The sequence below is a fragment of the Equus asinus genome, chromosome 11 (assembly GCF_041296235.1).
Source record: "Equus asinus isolate D_3611 breed Donkey chromosome 11, EquAss-T2T_v2, whole genome shotgun sequence".
Lineage (NCBI taxonomy): Eukaryota > Metazoa > Chordata > Mammalia > Perissodactyla > Equidae > Equus > Equus asinus.
Window position 1 is genome coordinate 12,546,868 of NC_091800.1, and position 20,532 is coordinate 12,567,399.

At 41.4% G+C, this 20,532-nt stretch overlaps 1 protein-coding gene across 3 annotated transcripts in view; it reads left to right on the plus strand.

Annotated features, from left to right (window-relative positions):
• The window catches only part of TEX26 (testis expressed 26), a 30,319-nt gene extending 16,437 nt beyond the window's left edge, over positions 1-13,882 (plus strand). For all 3 annotated transcript variants that reach the window (XM_070520467.1, XM_044777329.2, XM_044777328.2), the window contains 3 exons: positions 5,866-6,042; positions 7,743-7,904; positions 13,240-13,882. In XM_070520467.1, the coding sequence (XP_070376568.1) occupies positions 5,866-6,042; positions 7,743-7,904; positions 13,240-13,313 (413 nt within the window). In that variant the 3' untranslated portion in view covers positions 13,314-13,882. The remainder of the gene's footprint in view (positions 1-5,865; positions 6,043-7,742; positions 7,905-13,239) is intronic.
• Positions 13,883-20,532: the final 6,650 nt, after the last annotated feature.

The window sequence follows — 20,532 nt, forward strand, 5'->3', positions numbered from 1 at the left end:
ATATTTATGATATACTTAGTTTTCAGTGTTTTTATCTTTTCCCCGAGTGACTTAACGGTCTAATGAAAATTTGGCTTTCTGTTCACATTTACAAGGAAGTGGAGGCAGATTTACTATGAAGCCAATAAAACTTGTCTCTGTGGGCTCTTCTCTTTCTTAAAGTGGGTGTGCCCAAAATATTAAGCTCTAGGGCCCACAAAACCTGCAAGAAAGGTACTCAAATCTGACTAGAAACTACCTACAGAGATGGGGCTTGTTAGCTGGTGCTTGACTTGGATGATTAAGTGATGAGCTCTCTTTTTGTTTGGAAACTCCCAAATGCCAGTATTTATAGGTCAGTTTCTCTAGAGAGGTGAACACTTGGCTGTTGGCATTCAGAGAGCAGGACTGGGGAAGGGACTGAGATTTTCCCGCTGGCACTGCAGTCTCTCACTGAACCCCTGTTTTTCCTCATTCAGCATCTCACTATACCCACTTTCTACTATTCCTGGTGTCCCAGAATCCAGAGCTTTTTGGTTCTCTTTTGCTCTGAAGAAACCTCTGGTCAGGAAGGATGGTCACATGAGTGTGTGAGGTTATGCAGGTGATCCAGGAAACTCCAACCACTCTGTACCCAAGCTTTCACCCAGGCCTCTTGTTTTCAGCCCTGAGCCTCACTACCAGCCTTCCACTGTACCTGTCATCTCCAAGTTTGAGGCTGTTAGAGTTCCACAGTGTGTATTAACTCACTTCTTTGCTATGCCCTTTGCAGTCACTTAGTTTCAACTTCCTCTATGGACTTTGCTAATTCACTTGCTATATCTCCATTCGGTTTCCATCTTCTAAAAATGTGTTACTCTCTCTCATCTACTATCCTTCTGACAAAGTTTGGGGAGGAAGGAGTCATAAATGGGTGGATGCAATCCATTGGGTTTAATAGGAAGCTAACCTTTTCACTTTTCAACCCCTTCCCATCTGATCTCTGCCCCCGTCACGTCATTGAAACTGCGGTTGTCAAGGTCCCCAATGACCTTCAATGGATATTTTTCCATCTGCATCTTACTCAACCTTCTAGCAGCAGTAAATGTTGTTGGCTGCTTGCTCTTTCTTGAAACTCTCTTCTCTTTGAGCTTCTGTGACACCCCACTTTCTTTTTCCCTACTTCTTTGGCTCCTTTTTTCTATTTGACCTCTAACTATTAGAGTTCATTAGGGTTTCCAATTCCTTTAAAAAGCAAGTATCCTGAGGACTTCCACATTTGTGTCTCTTCCCCAAACCTCTCCTCAGACCCCTAGTTTCATGTATTTGGGGACTGAGTAGACGTCTCATGGGACTTCTAAGTCATCACCTTCTCCTTCCTCTGGTAGCTGATCTTCCTAAATCGTCTATAATTCCCTCCCATCCCATTGCTACGTGGCAGCTAGATGATCTCTTACACATCTAAACTGGGTCATATTTTTCTATTACTTCTTTTCACTGGCTTTCCACTGCATTTTGAATAAAATCCGAATTCCAGTTCCTTCTCTTGGTTCCTAAGGCCCTGCAAAGTTGACCCGGCCCTTCCTTAGCTCCTCACCATTCCCCCTCACTTCATCCCCCTCATTCCCCAGGCTCAGCCACCTGGGCCTCTTTTCAATTCCTCTAAGCTGCCGACTTCTTTCCCACCCTCAGCCAGTGTGCAGGCTGTCACCTTTGCCTGAAATGCTCTTCCCCCAGCTCTTTCTTTGGTTTCACTTTGTCCTTCTGTAGACTCCAGCTTAAATGTCACATTGCCTGTGACCTTCCTTACTATTTTGTCTGAAGAGGTGTGCCACCACCCCATTTGCTTCCTTCTAGCACTTTGCGTTATGCAGTCATTTGTTTACTGATTCTTGCTTTTTGTTGTTTTTGTTTTACTCTTTCCTCCACTATTCGGTAAGCCCCCCAAAGGCCTTTATTCACTTAGTATCTAGTGCAATATATATAGTCTAGTCCTGGTATATAGGAGCACTCTGTAAATACTTGCTGAATGGTGGAAAGAAGTATACTTTTTGAAGCTAGATAGGTGTGGAATCAAAAGACCTCCGTACTTGCAGATAAACATTAAGGGTCACGGAAAAACATTTGAAATGTCAGCATTCTTAGAAGGTGTCTGTGAGCTTCCAATCAAAGTTGCCCTTTCAGCATGCGCAAATTACCGTTTCCCACTGTGCAGATAAATACCCGAGACCTGTCAAGACTCTCTCCTAAATCTCTAACTCCATCTGCTTCTCTCCCCCCCGCACAGCCACTGCTTTCCTTCAGGCTACCAATGTCTCTCCCTTGGATGACCCCTAATCCAACTGCCTTTTCCAGTTTTGTCCCGTCTAATCCACTGTCAATGCTGCAGCCTCAGTGAGTTTCTGGATGTGCAAATAGATGTCACCTTCTAGCTTAAAACCCTTCAGTCACTGCCCATTGTCCTCAGGATAAAAGCTAACTGCCTTAACATGAGTCCTGTACCATAGGTCCTTGACTACCATTCTAGCACTCTTTCTTGCCAGCCCCCACGCTGTGACACTGATCGCCTTCTCTCCTCCAGACTCACCATGCCCCCTGCAGGCTTGTGCTCTTTGCACACCTGCTTCCTCCCTGTGGAGCACCTCTCCCTTCTTTCTTTTAGCCTATGTCTGTGCAAAGTGAAGTCTAAATGTAAGCTTCATTTCTCTCCCTGGAGTCTTCTCTGATCCCCCAAGTTTAGATGGGTGAATTTAAATTTTAAAAATCCCATATGTTTTTATAGATCATTTTCTTACCTCTTTTGCGGCATTTATCACGTAATGTTGTAATTATCTTTTTTTGGATCTGTTTCTCTAACACTTTATGCTTCTGAAGCACAGGGACCGTGTCTTACCTTTGTATCCTCATCATTAAATTAAAGCAAACCAATGAGAAGCACTAAAAGGTGCTGGTTTTCACATTCCGGCTTGGAGAACTTGGTTCTGATGAATTAGAACAGCAGATAAAGACAGCAGAACTGGTTCTCACTTGGCTGTAGATTATGTGCCGATGGTCCCAGTGCTTTTGACTAGTCCTTGCTGTAGATTTGCATTTGGATTGGGCCTTTCTGCAGATGCCATACCTAATCTTCGGCAGGCCAGTTTCTGTCTTTGGGCTATAGCGACTCTAGGATAGTACCACCATTATCTGATGGAAGAGAAACCAGTGGGAGCTGAGCTCCTGAGGATCAGGAATGGTGCCCTGGGAGGGGTCCAGACTTTGCAGGTGTGGTTAGCATTGGGTCAGCTTCTCTCTGAGTCATGGTTATCTTGTCTGTCCATACTTCAATACCACAATGGGGACTTCAGGTGGTGGTTGGGTCCCTTTGTATCAGGAACTTCTCTGCTTAATAATGCTGAAGGAACTCATTAACATGAAAGCTTACAAAAACAAGGAAGGCGATAGTTGAGAAGAACTAAGAGTTACTCTAAGCATAGATCATACAGGCAGTCACTAAAGTGTAGTTCAGAGTAATTGCTAATCCGTAACAATTATGTTTCTAATTTTTTTCTTTTGTTCACTCTTTAATTTAGTAAATATTTAATGAGGTCTATTACTGTGATAAGTACTAAGGATCAATGTAGAATAAGACAATCTTTATCTTCAAAGAAACTCACAGTAAGTGTAGGCCCTGATTTTTGTCTTTTCTGGGGCTTCTTCTCCAATTACTCCACTTCTTGGCTGGTCCATCCTGTTGCACGTGACCCAACCCCTCAAGACGCTTCACAGCCTGGTTCCTAAGTTGTTTCTCCTGCTTCCCCCTCAGTTACGCCTCCTGCCCTGCATGCCTCACACTCCTGCCAGCCAGACTATGTTTCATGAACACGCTGTGCATCTTTTGCTTCAGTGTTGACCCATCGTCAAAGCACACCCTTTGCTGTATCTGCCTTTTAATTCTTGTCTTCCTTCTCTTCCTCTAGCAGAGCTCATCACGCTCTCTCTGGGCTTCTGTAGTACCTTATTTAAAGCTCTGAGTCAGTGATTGTTAAGCCTATGGGAAGCTCGTTCACAATGTAAGTGCCTGAGTTCCATGTCTAGAGATTCTCAATGTCTAGGATGAGGTTCAGCAGGTGTATTTTGGAAAAACCACCCCAGGTAATTCTGATGTATTATCTCCATGTGAGAATCACAGTTCCAAGTGTTATAGTTGCAAGACATCACATTCCATGTATGTTTGTCCTGTGTATATGTTTCTAATCACATTAGTTGAGGTTGTCTTAAGGTAGACTGATGACTTAATGATCTTTAATGTTAGCACAGAACACACATGGGAACTGAAAAGAGTCACTTTTGAGTGGTAGCTCTAGGAGACAGGGATAGGCATATGCATCAAGTATTTCAACAGGAATTTGTTTTTTTCCTATAAGGTTTTGGTAGTTCACAAAAACCAAGTTATAGATGGTGCTTACTAGGAACAATACCAGATGAGTTTCCAAAATGTCTTGAGGGATGTCCTGATTTTAAGCCCTAGAGTTTCCTCGTCTCTAACCTTGTCTTCTCCTTGGGCCATTTATGAGGTCATCATGAAGGCCGTTGAGTACCCACGTCCTACCTTCCTGAGTCATCTAAATTAAGAGGCAGCATGTACTGAACCCTCTCCCACTGTGCCTGTCTAGACAGAGATCATTTTTTAAAATCAATATTAAAATGCTCTTGGGTGCCAGTAGATGATATCACATATTGTTTGACATACAATGTACATTTGCATTTATTTTGAAAATACCTATTGAAAAACTAATTTAGAATAAGAATTGAGTTTAATGTCCATAAATGCACTGTTTGGATGTTGTTCGTGAAATCCACATTTTTAACATCTTTGTCCTGAATAAAGTTGGTGGTGTATGATTTTCTTCTGTGACTCTTCTCCATGATCTGGTAGTTCTTGTGGAACCTGGCATTTAGTGAGTGCTTCATTGATGTTAAAGATTATATATTTAATGAATATTTGTTAGCAGACTTATTTCAAAGAAATAATAGCGCTATTGTCCACTAATGACAATGTTACTTAACCCTCCGTCAGTAAGAGATAAGCTTTGAGTAGTTCTTTTCCAGGTAATGGAGATGACAGGCACTGCCCCATCTGTGGCTGTCAGATTTAGCAAATAAAAATGCAGGATGCCAGGGGCTGGCCCCGTGGCCGAGCGGTTAAGTTCGCGCGCTCCGCTGCAGGCGGCCCAGTGTTTCGTTGGTTCGAATCCTGGGCGCGGACATGACACTGCTCATCAAGCCGCGCTGAGGCAGCGTCCCACATGCCACAACTAGAAGGACCCACAACAAAGAATATACAACTATGTACTGGGGGGCTTTGGGGAGAAAAAGGAAAAAATAAAATCTTAAAAAAAAAAAAATGCAGGATGCCTAGTTAAATTTGAATAATGACTTACAGTGTATAGCAGGTAAATAATGAGTACTTATACATACTTACAATAAAAGTTATTCGTTGTTTATCTGAAGTTCAGATTTATCTTGTGTCTTATGTTTTATATGACAACCCTACCCCTATCTAAAGTCTCTCACCCTGCCCCCCACCGCTGCCCCAGCAACTAGGCAGCCTGCTGGAGTGAGGGATGCCTTTGTGTCCCCTAGGCAGAACAAAAGAGCTCTCCTAACTCACATACAATATATTCATTAGAAACTACTTCTAATCACTTGAGCATATACTTCCTGTGCCTGATAAAGCAGAAAATTATTTCTTTCTTGAAATATCCATAAAAAGTACATTAACCATTCCTCTAATACAAGAAGAAAGGGTTTTAGGGTGATAAATTGGAAGCTATTGCCAGAAGCAAAATGGAATGAAGATAGGATGCTATTTAGAAATAGCTTGTGAGGAATAATTATTGCCTTCCATTTGTACACTGATCCCAGCTCAGAAGATTAAGCAAAGTTCTCCGATGTCTCTGGAATGGAAAAAGTTACTTCCGCAACCTGCAGACACTGAATTTCGGCGGAATTACCAAGTTCCAGCCAAAATTCCTGAGTTTCAGGATTTTAGTTTCAAATATGGATGCTACTCAAGCCTACCAATTGCTTCTCAGGGTCTAGGTAAGTACACCTGTAGCTTTTAAAACAACTTCATAGATCCTGTCCTTGCTCCAAGATTCCTCAGCACATAGGGTCCTGGCAGGCATTCTTGATAACAGTCATGGAAAATGCCAGTGACCCCTGCATGGAATTGAAACTCTGCCCCTGTGGTACTCAGCCTCAAACCCAGGGAATAGGCAAGTCTTAGAAGAGAACTGACTGCTCATGCCATGAATGAGGGCATTCTGTGCCTGGAAGGGGCAGTCCTTGGGACTGGGGGACACCTCCCCCTTACAAAATCAAAGGAAGGATTTAGTTACTGTAAGATGACCAAAAAAGAGGTTAAGTGGCAATCAAATTAGACTTGTTAGTTATCCACTGGAAGGTTATCCACAAGGCACAGTCTTCAAGCATCTTCAGGTTTAGCACCCATTCTATTTGAGTGTTCTTTTAGGATCCTGATTCTATTATTTTCAACAGAAAAGTTTTTAAAAGTTGCATGACTGAGCCACTTCCAAGCTACTAGTTAAGAAGATAATTTGGAGTCAGTCTGAGATAGCAATTTGATCCTGGCATGGAGTTGGAATCAAGTAGTACTTAGACAAAAATCACAGACTAGAAGCTTAGCATCTTGGGGTTAAAAGGTAGGCTAGAAGTTACCTAGTCTAGCCCCCCAAGTTGTGTGTAAGACATGGAGTGTCTGTCCTATCCTGGCTGAGGGGTGATATCGTCCCTGCTCAAACCCCTCAGTGGAGTACCCCATCCCCCAAGGCAGCGCCTTCATTCTTAGGTACTTAAACTGTTGAAAGTTCTCAAGAGTTAGAATCTTCCTTGCGAAACTTCTAGTCATTGGTTCTACTTCTTCTCACAGTGGCTAAGTAGCATAAATCTATTATTCTATGGAAACTTTATTACATGCCTTCTAAGTCTTCTTCACTAAAAGCATTTCCAGACCCTGCAAACACTCTTCTCGGGATGTAGCATCAAGTTCCCTCACCTCCATCTGGCCAATGGTCCCTGTAAAGGGGACACCTGGAGTTGAAAGAAGTATTTAAGATGACCTTGAGGTTTACAAAGATTGGGCAAGTTGTAGAAATTAGGTTCTCATGTCATGTCTTCATTGTTTTTTCACAATAAGTCCATGACTCTCAGAACCCACATTAAATGAATAGCATTCAGAGTCAAATGTAAGTGATTTTGGTTTTGCCTGCACCTCACGTCTCCATTAGTCTGAATGGACAATGAGTGCTGACTGTAGGTTTCATTGTTCTTCCAACTGCTCACACCTAAGGCCCTGAGGGAGGCTCTTAGTGTGTCAGTCCAAGTCTGCACAGAAGACTGCATGCAAGGGAAAGCAGCTTCTATGACAGCATTTGTTTATTAAGCAGGTGGTGAATGCTATCATCCTAACTTGCTGACCTGTAGAAGGGTTGATCTCAGGGAGAAATTCTTTCCTGAAAATGATGGTCAAACTCAACCTTCTGGCTGCCATCGCCAATCACTCCCACTCCAACAGCAGCAGTCCTGAGTCCCTGCAGCTCCGCACAGCCCGAGTCAAGGGAGGAGTCAATCGTCCAGTCTCACTTTCCAGTACCATTTAAGATGCCGCCTAAGCTCCCTGCTGCGCTCAGCGCTGTCAGGGGCATGTTCGACAATGAAGGGCGGGAGTTCTGTGCTCAGGCGACAGCTTCTGTTCCTTTCTCTTCCTTGCGTTCCCCTAGTCCCTTCGGTGCTGAAGAGCCACATGAGGAATCAAGAGCGCACAAAGAAGCAGACCACGTACCAAAGTGACTACGGGAAAGACTACCTGAATTTCTTAACGATTTTAAACTCATTCACTCCGGCTCAAATCAGAGAATACCTTCAGAGTGTTTCCTATAAAGGTAAGATGAGGTCTTGAGTTACTATTTAATAAATTTACAGATTGTAATACATTGCTTTATGCCAAATAGAAATTGTTCTAACTTCTAGCCAGTGGAGTTAAATGTTCACAAAAAGAAAAATAGTGCCTCAAAAAAATCCCATAGGTTTTGGCAAACTTCAACCCATTGAAAATCAATTTTTCTTAACAGAGGCCCCAGTGATTATATCCCCACTTATTAAAAAGGAATCATGTAACTTTTCACTCGTTTCTGATCTCACTTTGCCTGTGGTTGAATTGGTCCAGGATGACTTCCTTCCTCTGATGGTTAATTGATGTCTCCAGTGGGTGTTTTACTCTTTCACGGTTTTGTTTTATTTGATGTATCTTTAGTTCCTGTTGGGTAGTACTTTTTGTGACAGGCTTGTTAGGGTGCGTGAGAATCTTCATGTGTCACATCCTCAGAAAGAGTCAATGCTTTTCTCAGGACAGTGCTGCTTCCCTCCACAGAGCAAAGCCTTATCCCAGACCGGGGCCGAGGGACTGGAATCCGTTGGGAGCCTCTTGGGGGCAACTGGTCAGTCTGAGTGTGTGTAAAATATCAACTCAGGGAATAAGAGTTGGAGGAGAAGAAACTAAACTCTTCCAACAGCTGCCCCTCAGCACCCAATGCTATAGATCACACGCTCCATTACCCCTCATTTCTGAGTACATGCCCCAATGCAGGTCCACATGTTTATACAAAGTATATTCATATACCACTAAACTAATGCATCATGTGCATTGTAAAGCTTACAAAATGTTAAAGGAGGAAGTAAAAAGCAAATATAGGAGAGGGTCTGGTATTTCTTCCTGCATTCAGTGCATCATTCTCTGCACCCTGCTCTGTGCTCGAGGCTCTTTGGGGATCACGGATTCGTTTTGTGCCCTGTGGTTAGGCTTAAGCTGAGGTCTTCCACCAGGTACTCAGTAACCCTCCAACTGTTCCCTGTCTCCTTCCTCTGTTGGGTGCCCAATTCTCTGTCTTCTGCCTGTCCCCAGCCACAATCAGAAGAGCTCGCTCCTCTGAAATCCTCCTTGACACCATTTTATTCTGTGATCTCTTGCCCCACACAGGACTGAAACCCCACTGTGGAAAAGACTGAAAGGGAGGTGTGCTTGTGTGTGTGTGTGTGTGTGTGTGTGTGTTGGGGGAAAAGACAATATTTTCTACCCTCACAGACTGAGGACTAGTGGCCCGAAGGCCCTTAAAAAAGCTTGGATGTTGGGTTTCAAGGAAGTACAAGGAGCAGCTGCTTTTCCTCACTCTCAGGCAGAAGCAGAAGTCTGTGTTTTCCACTGGGAGCTCATTCCTCTCAACAGATGCCTCTGGACCGGTTTCACACTTGAGAAGGAAACCAAGGGCTCCTGAGGGCTGCTGGTCGGATCCTCCCAGGAGGCACAGCAGAAGCCGTGCTTGGCCCTGCTTTCCGCTCCTTTCCTCAGCTTTGGTTCTTACATATCAAACCATCGTCTGCATTTTCTAAGGCGCTCTTTTCACCTTTAGAAGCCACATCTGTTTGACCCTATAGAATGAGTATTTCTGCCTTCCTGAAGCAGATGCTGCTATCTGTCCAGGGACTCTCAGTCCAGATGGAGCCGTCCCTTCTCTGCCCACAGGTAAACCACGGTGGCTGCTGGGCACCTGCCTCTTGTTGTCTGTGTGTCATTTGCCATCCGAGCCTTAACAGTGTCCTCTAAGGGTGAACTAAGGTCCCCTCAGATTGAGCACTTGAGCAGCCTCTGCTCGACTCAGATCTGCTTTCTCCAGGATTCCTAGGGCAAGCTGACCTTTCTTGTGAACCTGTCCATCCAGCTGGACTTTTTCTACCCCCACAGGGGAGACACGATCTATTAACTAACAAAGTAGCTTTGGGGCCAGTCTCGGCTTTGGTTTCTTCTTAGGTCTCCTGCTTTCTTGGTTCCCTCAGGACAGCACTGGGGGCAGGTACCCAAAGGCTCACTCCCCAGAGCCTTGCCATTTTGCACTGACTTGGGCGTATGTAGAGCGGCTTTCTGTGGGCGTTAGTTTCTCTTTCCTGGCTTTGCTTTAGAATGGCCTGCTCATCCCTGCCAGCTATGCTAGGGGCTGACGAGCAAACAGGAGGCTCCCTTTGAATTCTTACGCCCAAACCTCTTGTCATTTTCCAGTGTTGGGGATGATGCTAATGCTTTTCAGCTGACAAATATCTCAGCAGGGCTCATTTGTGGTAGGGCTGAGTGAGTATGCAGAACAAAAAACCTGGCAGATGTATTGGGCTGAATTATTATCACCTCAGTTTAAATTGTTTTACTGGATTGTCCCTGTTAGACGGTAACTATGGGAGCCCAGAACAGGTACATTTTGAAAGGGAGAGGGGAAGGGCCAGCATAATGGCCTAAGTCAGGGGCTGGGGAGACGGCAGGGTGAGGCCGGATAGAGAAAACCCCACAAGGTCACAATAGATCTGGGCAAGGAGAGAGGAGGAGCAGCTGAAGGCGAACCTTTGGTTTCCAATAACTGTGTGTGACTGTGTGGTATTGAGTTTCTGTTTTTATAACTTGAGGAAATTGAACTAGATGTCTTTAGTGGCCATTTTCTTTTGAAAATTGTTTTAATCTCTGTTATAATCTGAGTGATTCAGACTATCCAACAGCTTACCCTTTCAGCCTCTGTTATCTGCTGGTAAAGACTGTCATCTCTCCACTTATTCCCCCCTCGAAAGACAAAATGATCTGAAATCTGGTTTTCAGAGTTTTGCAGCTGTTTCTCCCTCTTCTTCTCTTCCTTCAATTAAAACTCCCATGAATACGGCTATCCAAAGGGTATTCTTTCTAGAGGGTGAGTCTATATTGTTAAGAATACATTTATTCACTCATTCAATGAATTCCATTGATTGAATGCCTATAATGCTCACTTGATACAAAGACAAATAAACAACAAATCCTTTTTCTCAGGGAATTCATTGTTGGGTGTGGGAGATGGACACACGGTCATAGTGTCATAAGCTCCGTAATCAAAGTAGTCTTTGGGTATATTAGAAGCCTGTAAGTGGTGCTCCCAAAGTGTGGGTTCCCAGGGGACTAGGAGAGGCCGCTCAGAAGAGGCCTCCTTTAAGTGTCAAGGATGAATCAGCATGACGAGGAGAAGCAGGACCACTCCTAAGAAGAGGAAACAGCATAAACTAAATCACAGGGCATGAATCTGCATCTGTACATAATAAATATGGGGAGTATTTGACTTACAACTGGCAGCCTTTTGGACCTAAGTTGACATTAAATTTGACACAATCTCATCTTTTTTTTATTAATTCATGCCAAGCTTGATTTATCTTATATGCTTATCTTTGGTATGAGAAAGGTTTTTCTGTTTTGCTTATTTAAAATTAACTCTTTGATAAAAGATTTAAAATAGAGACATTTTAGGCTTAAAACGAAAGGACTGAAAATAGCAAATGTTGACAATATAGAGCAATACATTGGTGGTAGGAGTATCAAATGGTACAATCACTTTGAAAACAAATCTGACAGCTTCTCATAAAGTTAAACTCCATGGTCCAGAATTGCTGCTTCTGTGTATTTACCCAAGAGAAAAGAAAACATCTCCACAAAAGGACTTGTATAAGAATGTTTGTAATCGCTTTATTCTTAATAGTCCCAAACTGGATACGACCCAAATCTCCATCAACAGGAGAATGGATAAACAAACAAACTGTGATGCATTCACAAAATAGAATACCACTAGACAATAAAAAAGAATGAATTATTGATGTATTCAACAAAATGTATGAACCTCAAAAACGTTATACTGAGCAAAAGAAGCCTGACACAATATAATACATTTTTGTGTGATTTCTTTTATTTGAATGTCTACAACAGGTAAAACTTATCTCTGATGAAGGAAATCAGAGCAATATCTGTCTTGGGGTAGGAAGTATTAATTGGGAAGGAGAATGATGCGTCTTTCTGGGAGGTGAAAATGATCGATATCATTATATGGGTGTGAGTTACATGAATGCAAATGTCAACCCATTGAACTGTTCACAGAACATCAGTGCATTTCACTTTATGAAAAGTATACCTCAACTGAAAAATGCTGAGGTCAAAAAAGGTATGGAGTAGGGTGCAGATGGTTCAAAATTAAATGTGAGGTCACAAAAACAAATAAATGCAGACATCGTTGGAGAGTAAATGAGGAACACACACACACACACACACCTGATCTATAGGCCTCAGATGGCATGTGTAACACTGAGCGTGATAACGTGGACATTGAACATGATAACATGTTATCACTTGCATTTTTCCTCTCTTTTGGCTTTGGCTGTATAGATGACTATTGCTATTGCTAGGAGTGAGCAAAGTGTTACAGCTCTACTCTGTACTATCAAAAAATATGTAATTAGCATGATTTCACTCATATGTGGAAGATAACAAATACATGGAGAAAGATAACAGAGTAGTGGTTACCAGATGGGAAGAGGATTGAGGGGAGGGAAGGTGAAAGGGACAAAGGGACACATACGTGTGGTGATGGGTAAAAATTAGACTACTGGGGGTGAGCACGATGAAGTGTATTCAGGAATTGGTAAACAACAATGTACACCCAAAATTACACAATGTTATAAACCATTATGATCCCAATAAAATTACTTGAAAAAAATATGTAATTAGGATTAGAGAACTATAGATATTCAGAACTAGACAAGATTCCTTCATTTTCCAAATGAGAAAATGGAGACCAGAGAGTTGAAGGGCTTTCCCACGATCGGTCATCACTCAAAGCAAGGCATACCAACATTGGTGGGCAGAAAAACAGTCCTGGCTTCGAAGAAACTTTTATAACAATAGTCTCTATTTAAAACTGTGTACCCAGTAATAAGAGGGTCAGTGTAAGACACTATATATTGAGTGTCTTTTTATGGCATAGGCCCTGTCTAGGTGCTTCACACAAAGCATTCCTAATCCATTCCAACAACTGTGCAAGGTCAGCACTATACCTATATTCAAAGATGAGGAGATGAAGAAATGGAGAGGTCAAATGACTTGCTAATACTTACAGCACAGAGCTGAAACTTACTCTGTTTCAGTCTAAAATCCGTTCTCTTTCCAGGAAGCCTTGCTGATCCTTTGAATATTAAATTTGCTCTTTTGAATTAACAATTACACAATTGTGTGTTTTTAGCTATTAGATATAATACTCTTAGATTATTTTAGTCTCATCAAATATTTCTATAGAGTACTAGTATCAGATATGCACCTCCTTACTAGAACTTCTCTATATAGCACTTTAATAGTTAACTGGAAATTTTCATCCTGTTTTTCTTTATAATTTTCAGACAGACAAATTCTTGATCGCTTTATTCGCTCTCACTGTGACATTGACAAAGGGATGAATGAAAAAGGAAAATAGTTCGGAAGCAGAAAATCTGAAAATCGAAGGAAGCACTAGGGCCTACCAGGTCATTTTCTCAATAATCAAGGAAAAATAAGATCCAGATTTTCAAAATATGATATTCATGACTTTGTGTAATTTTGTTTTGTTTTATTTTTAAACAATAAAATCATTTAAGGCTATAAATTCACCCCCCCAACATACCTTTAACTGTATACAGCATGTTTTGATACAATATTTTTCCTATTCTCTTTTGGATACTTAATTTGTGGTTTCAATTTTGATTTCCTCTTGTGGAAGAGATTTCTTAATTTTCCAATCATTAGAGGATTTAAAAAATCTTTTTATGGTTGATTTCCTGTTAGAAAGTAAAAGAAAAAACCTCTGCTTTGGGAAATTTAGCAACATTTTCTTTTATGCTAAGTATATAATTAATTTGTGTATTATATGAATATAAGAAGAGAAAAAATGTGTAGGTTATTATATTTTTAAAATCCGTTATATCTTTGCCTTAATTGTGTACTTGAACTGTCAAATTCTGAAAGAATAGTATTTTTAAAATCTCGCAATAAACATGTTTTCATCAATGTCTCCTTGTATTTCTGGGATTTTATTTTTACATATATGTGTGTGTTATATATATGTATTTGTGTATTTTTTATATATATGGCTGCTATGTTGTTTATCAATGTTTATGACTTTTACAGAACTTCTTCCTTGATTAACTTTGTCCCCACTACATGTTACTCCTCTTTGACCTCGTTAGTGATTAGGCCTGCAATTACATTTTAAGCGATGTCAATGTTGCCATTCATGGGGGATTTGTTTTTTCTTTGTATTTGCTTAGTAGATCTTTGCTTTCCCTTTATTTCTGTCTTTCTTTGTAACTTTGTTTCAATGCATTTCTAGAAAATACCTTATGTCTGAGTTTTACATTATAACTAATACGGGAGTCTTTGTCTTTTGAGAGGAGAATTTAGTCAGTACACAGTAATTTAATGCTTAACATACTTGGTTTTATGATTTCTATATTATTTTTCTGTTTGCTATTCTTTGTTCCTTTTAGTTTTACTATTCCTAATTTTCTTCATTTCTTCCTTACACTATTAATTTATTAATTATACTATTTTTGTTTATTCCAGTAGGTTTTTTTTAAATCACACATGGTCATTACTAAATTTGGATTTCTCTACTAATATATAAAAATTACCTAATCTCTATGCTCCCACTTCCTTAGCCTTCACAGTTCCTCCCGTCTGCACTCACTGACAGGAGATTTTATTTTCCATTCCGTGTTGTACTTCCCACCCCGTCCTCTGCACATGCCCATGCACATGGAAACACACACTCACACAGTTCATTGCTGAGATAGTTTGGAATTTTTGTTTCAAGCTTTTATTGGGGATTTCCTTATAATTTCCTTTTCTATTTAAAGAAGGCTTAAACGCATATAAATTTTCAGTCGCATCAGCAATGTTATCCATTTGTATTTAACTATCCCTGTTTCCTGCACTCTCTTGTTTTCCCAAATCATGAGATCCATGTTCTGATTTACTTGTTTTTGATTAGAATAGTTTCTGGGTATTTCCTCAGATGGGTTACAGGGATGGCAACACATTGAATCCTTACTTATCCCCAAATGTCATTTTTTTGCATTAAATGATATCTTGGCTGGGTATAGAATTCTTCAGTCTTACCCTTTTTTTCTCAGTAGTCCTCAGTCATTCTAACGTCTTTGGTTTAGAGTGTAATTTGTAAGTTAGCGCTAGTCTGATTCGATTACCACGTAAGTGATCTGGTTTTGTTCTGAAAGACAGTCTTTATAAGGTTGTCTCTTGGGCTTTGGAGTATTTCAGTAATTTTTTGAGGCTATGTTCAGTTTCCTTTGGAAACTTTCTTTAACTTCAGTAAATTTCTTTTATTTCATTTTTTCTTACTATGACTTTTTTTCTCTCTGTCACTCTCTGTGATATGTTTTCTTGTCCTGAATGTAATAATATTTGCATCAGAGGCTTCTTGGTTCTATCCTTAGAGTTTCCTGTCTTTTTGTTTGTAGTTTCCATTTTTTAATGTTTTTAATTTCTGTTGTATGCTAGATCTTCCTTTTGCTCACTCAGAGCATGAGTTTGTCTTAGCAGTGATTATTCTGTTTACCACAATTTAAAATCCATGCATTTTATTTTAGGAAGTTGCCTTTTCCTCTATAATTGAATCTCCTCAAGAGTCATTTCTGTGTTGTTAAACTTATCCTTTACCTTTCCACTGACTCTGCCTTAACTGGAGCCACCTTTCTAATTGCCAGGTCTGGTCTTCCCTCTCAACATACGGAGTGCTCATAAATGGGTAACATGGGTTGTCTATGCCCTCACATTAGGCCAGTCCACTGGGGCCTCTTGGGCCAAGGAAAGTGAGTCTTAGGGGAAGGCTGGTCAGTTTTTGTTTACTGGATGGGCAGTAAAGGGGCTGGGCTAACAAAGAAAGGGTTTACTTGCCCACTGAAGTGCAGCTGAGAGTCCCAGGCCCCCCCTGGCCTCCTCCACATAAGGGAGGACAACTCTTTCTCAGCTGCACAGACTCGGGAAAGTTTATCCCACTGTTGCAAACCCCTCCAGGCTTTGTATGATTAACAAGCTTGGGCAGCTCCTCTAAGAACCACAGCAACAAGTGGACAGGTGTGGCCCTTTTGAAGGAATCTTCCCAGATCTGCCCCTCTGGGGCCCAGAGAGCCTTGGAGTCTGAGATCTTTGCCATGGGCTCCGGCAGACAGTCTTCTATGGCTCTGAGCATCCTGCTCTCTCAAGGCACAAGGGTTCAAGGAGAAGGAAGCCTTGCAGCTACTCCAAACCTGTGAAGAATCTGTGGTTTTGCAAACACCCCAGACCCCTCTCATAAAGTTCAGTTTGGTGGTTGTGAAGGGTCTGGGGTGTCTGAAGCCATAGATTCTGTAGAGATCTGGAGATGCTCCAGCACAGCCTTCATGATTACGATGAGTGCCCTTGTAAAAGAGTCCTCTCAGAGCTCCCTAGCTCCTTCTGCCACAAAATGGCACAGAGAAAAGATGGCCATCTCAACTAGGAAGCGCTTATCAGGCACCAAATCTCCTGACACCACAAAACCGGAATTTCCAGCCTCCAGAACTGTGAGAAATAAATGTTTGTTGTTTATAAACTACCCAGTTATGGTATTTTTTTATAGCTTCCCAAACGGACCAATACAGCTACCCCGCTGACCTGCCCTACTGACGTACCACCTGTGAGTGAGAAATAAATACTTGCTGGCCACTGAGATGAATGTGGCAATAGCGAACTGATGTAGGCACAGTATCTGTTTAGATAAGATATCTCTGGAATGGTCAAAATGAAATGAAAAACTTGATAGAATCAGTTCTCCCTCAAAAAATATCAAGTCTGATCACCACTAACAAATGAGTAGTGTTTAAAAAGTGAAATTGTCTTTTAAAAGAGGAGAATACAATTGTGGTTCTTTTGTATTTTAAAACTTGCCAAATGGTGAAGGCATTTTAAACATTGAACACTTCAAAGGTTCTCACGCGGCCGGTAGCCACTGCTTATTTCAATATGCCAAAAGATGTAAATGATTGTTTTAATGTGGTTCCTTCTCAGGGCACATTGTCAAGACCAGATCAGTCACTGCATTCGACGTGAGTTAATTACATAGTGCTTGTACTTGTATTTCAAAGAGAGCAGTGCTTCAACACACATGATTCTGAAATGTTTTCTCTCGTGGAATCCCCTGACGGCTCTTTGGATTCTCTTTCTACCCTCTCGCAAAACTCGCCTCCACACAACCCCAATCAAAAAAAGTACATATAGCACATTTCTATGCTTTCCAGAAACATCTGTTCTTTGTTTTTAACCTCTTGAGAAAACTGTTACAGAAATATATGTAAACCTGTCCTATTTTGTTAAAAATATTTTCACGAGTAGAAGAGTAGAAAAATAACATCACTTTAAACTGCAGACTGCGATAATTTGTAAAAAGAGAAAAACATCACAATAGGATGTATATAGCTGAGTTTTCATTATGAGCTAAAAATCTCTCTGTACAGGTGGTGAATGAGGCAGAGCAGAGCTTCTCATCCTTGGCTGCACAATAGAATGGCTCGGGGAGATTTTAAAAAACTCTGATGCGCAGGCCACTCCCTGGACCAATGACATCAGAAATTCGGGGGATGGAACCCAGCGGCAGTCTGCCCTAAAGTTCTCTAGGTGATTCCAATTCACAGCAAGAGGAAGACCCACTGACCTAGAGGGGTGACCTAATTAGCAAATTGCCCCTGCTAAGGTGAAGTTGACAGTTCAGTCGAGTCTAGGCAGGAAGCAGAATCCACCCCATTTGTTTCACACGATGGGGCTTAAATGAAGAGACTGCTTCTGAGGTGAGGCTTGCCAAGACGAGCAACGGAAGGAAACCGTTACCATCTCCAGGCCTGAATGGACAACATGGCTGGAGCCCAGTTAGAGTCAGAGCAGTGGAGGAGCTGCTGTCCCCTGGGGGTGTAGTCAGAGAGGACAGAGCCACGGCTAGAGACACGAAACAGGGAGAGGGGGTAAGAAACACTCCACTCTCACCTTCTCCTTCCCTCTGATATAATCTGACCTTCTGTCAATGGCTCCCATTGACCAAGCCCAACGGATGCCCACCAGAAAGGTATCAAGAGAGATGAAGCCCGAAGGGTCAGCCTCCAGGGCATGGACCAGGCTAGAGAAGGGCCTTAAAGGGGATTCGGAGGCCAAGCAGTATAACCAACACAGCCAGTCAGCCTTTCTGAACCAAAAGCAAAAGCAGAGTGTGTGGCCAAGTACTGAATATGATTTCTGAACGTAATTTTATAAAACGCTTTACAAAATATAAAGTGAAATTATTTATTCATTTGTAGAATCACCTTAATAAAAAATAACCACCTTTCATGAAATTGGGATTGTTCCAGAAAAGATGTACCCAAGGTGTATGATAACGACAATTTAAACTTTATCCTTCATTCAATATTCATTTAAAAATATTTCTTTAAAGTCTTTCGTGGCAGACACTGTACTGTACTACATACAAAAGCCCAGGCTTCCAGATATATTTCTGTTATTGAATTCTAATTTAATCCTGCTATGGTCCAAGAACATACTTTGTATAGTTTCTATTCTTTTAAATTCGTTAAGGTTTGTTTGATGGCCCAAAATACACTCTATCTCAGTGAATGGCCCATGTGCCCTGGAAAACGAAAGTATATGTGCTTTTGGGTAGAGTATTCTATAAATGTCAGTTACACTAAGTTTGTTGATAGTGCGGTTCAAATCTTCTGTATCCTTATTGATTTTCTATTTGAGAGAGGAGTGTTCAAGTCTGCAACTGTAATTGTGGATTTATCTATCATTTAGGTCCTATCAATTTTTCCCCTCGTGTATTTTGAAGCTCTGTTGTTAGGTACAAACATATTGCTATGTCTTCCTGAATTGACCCCTTTTTCATTATGTGATGTCCCTCTTCATCCCCGATAATATTCCATATCTGAAGTCTACTTTGAGATTAATGTAGCTATTTCAACTTTCTTTTGGTTAGTTTCTGAGTGGTGTATCTTTTTCTATCCTTTTACTTTTAACCTACCTATGTCTTTTCATTTCAAGCAATTTTCTTGTAGATAGAAAATGGTTGAACTTACTCTTTTATCTAATCTGATAGTCTCTGTCTTTCAGTTGGTGTGTTTAGGCCATTCACACATAACGTAATTCTTGATATGTTTGGATTAAAATCTCCCCTCTTGATAGCTTGTTTTCTATTTGTTCCATTGGTTCTTCGTTTTTTTTTTCTTGTTTCCTGTGTACTCTTGGATTAATTCAGCATTTTTTATTATTCCATCTTTGTCTCCACTATTTTATTTATGCTTCATTTCTATATTTTTTTAAGAAAAAACTTTAGTTTTTTTCCTAGTTTCTCCAATATACAACTTTAATTAATTGGAACCTACCACCAAATATTTTACCACTTCATATGTAGTTTAAGGACCTTATAAGTGTATATACTTAATTCCTCCCTTCTTTCTTTTGTGCTATTGTTGTCATACATTTTATTTTTCCCTATGCTATAAATATACGTTGCTGTTATTTCTTAGAGCATCAGTTTTCTTCTACAAAAATTAAATTTTCTATCACCTTCATTCATTGTATTTCCAGCACTCTTCATTTCTTTGTGTAGATCTCAGTTTCTGTCTGATGCCTTATTGCTTCTGCCAAAAGAATTTCCTTTAACGTTTCTAAAGCTTTTCCTTCTGGTAGACCTCTAGTGGGAGGGGTAGTAGTAATCTAGTCAAGAGCTGAGCTGAGTTTGAGGTTTGTTGTTGCTACGGTTACCGGTTACTCTCTGTGCACCACAGGCTTCAAATTCCTCTAACAATACCTTGTGTTTAGGGCAGTGGCTGGTTTTCCCATTTCCGCTTCATCGTCAGCTTTAGGTCTTTCCCTTACCATGTGCTTCAATGTGGCTGTCTCTGCACTTGTGCAGTTCTCCCAGCAGTGTTCTACTCTTACTCGTTACTGTTAGCCTTTTGGCAGGGCTACTCTCTGTTGTTCTGGTTAAGCCTTATTCTCAGGCAGATACTGGGTTCCTGGGTCTTGGGGTCTGGCCTTCTCAGGGCTCCTGCCTCTCCCCAGCGATAGTTCCTGGCCCAGGTCTTGTTCCCGTCCTTCCCCCTTGACTAGAGAGTATTTTCTCTTCCCCTCCCCTAGCAGCAATAGGTTTCACCTGTGCCCCAAGGGCAGCGGTCTTTCCTTTCCCCCTACAGGTTAGAGCTTTATTTCCTGGGGGAAATGCAGACAGGGGGCTGGCTAGGCCTTCCGGCCCTGCTGTGGTAGCTCTTATCCCTAACGCCCGTACTAGAAAGGATGTTTTCTCTGGAGGTTCACCAATCCGTGCTGTGAGCTCCTGGTGGGGTCGATGGAGAACTCTGCAGGGGGTGGGAACTCCCCCGTATCTGTGGCCTCATTGGGCTCCAACCTCTCTTGCCAGCTGGTATTCAGTCTCTACCGAATCACTAACTATTCTTGCTGAATTCTCCTTTCTGGTGTCCAGCTGTTTCTGTCCCAGGTAAGCAAACAACAGTGCCCCATCTCTCCCCGCAGGTGCTGTTTCTCCTTAGATTTGGGGCTAGTTGCTTGCCCTGTGACTTCAACTCTCTGACAGGCACAAGAAAAGTTGTGAACTCACAGTTTTTTCTGTTGTTGCTCTT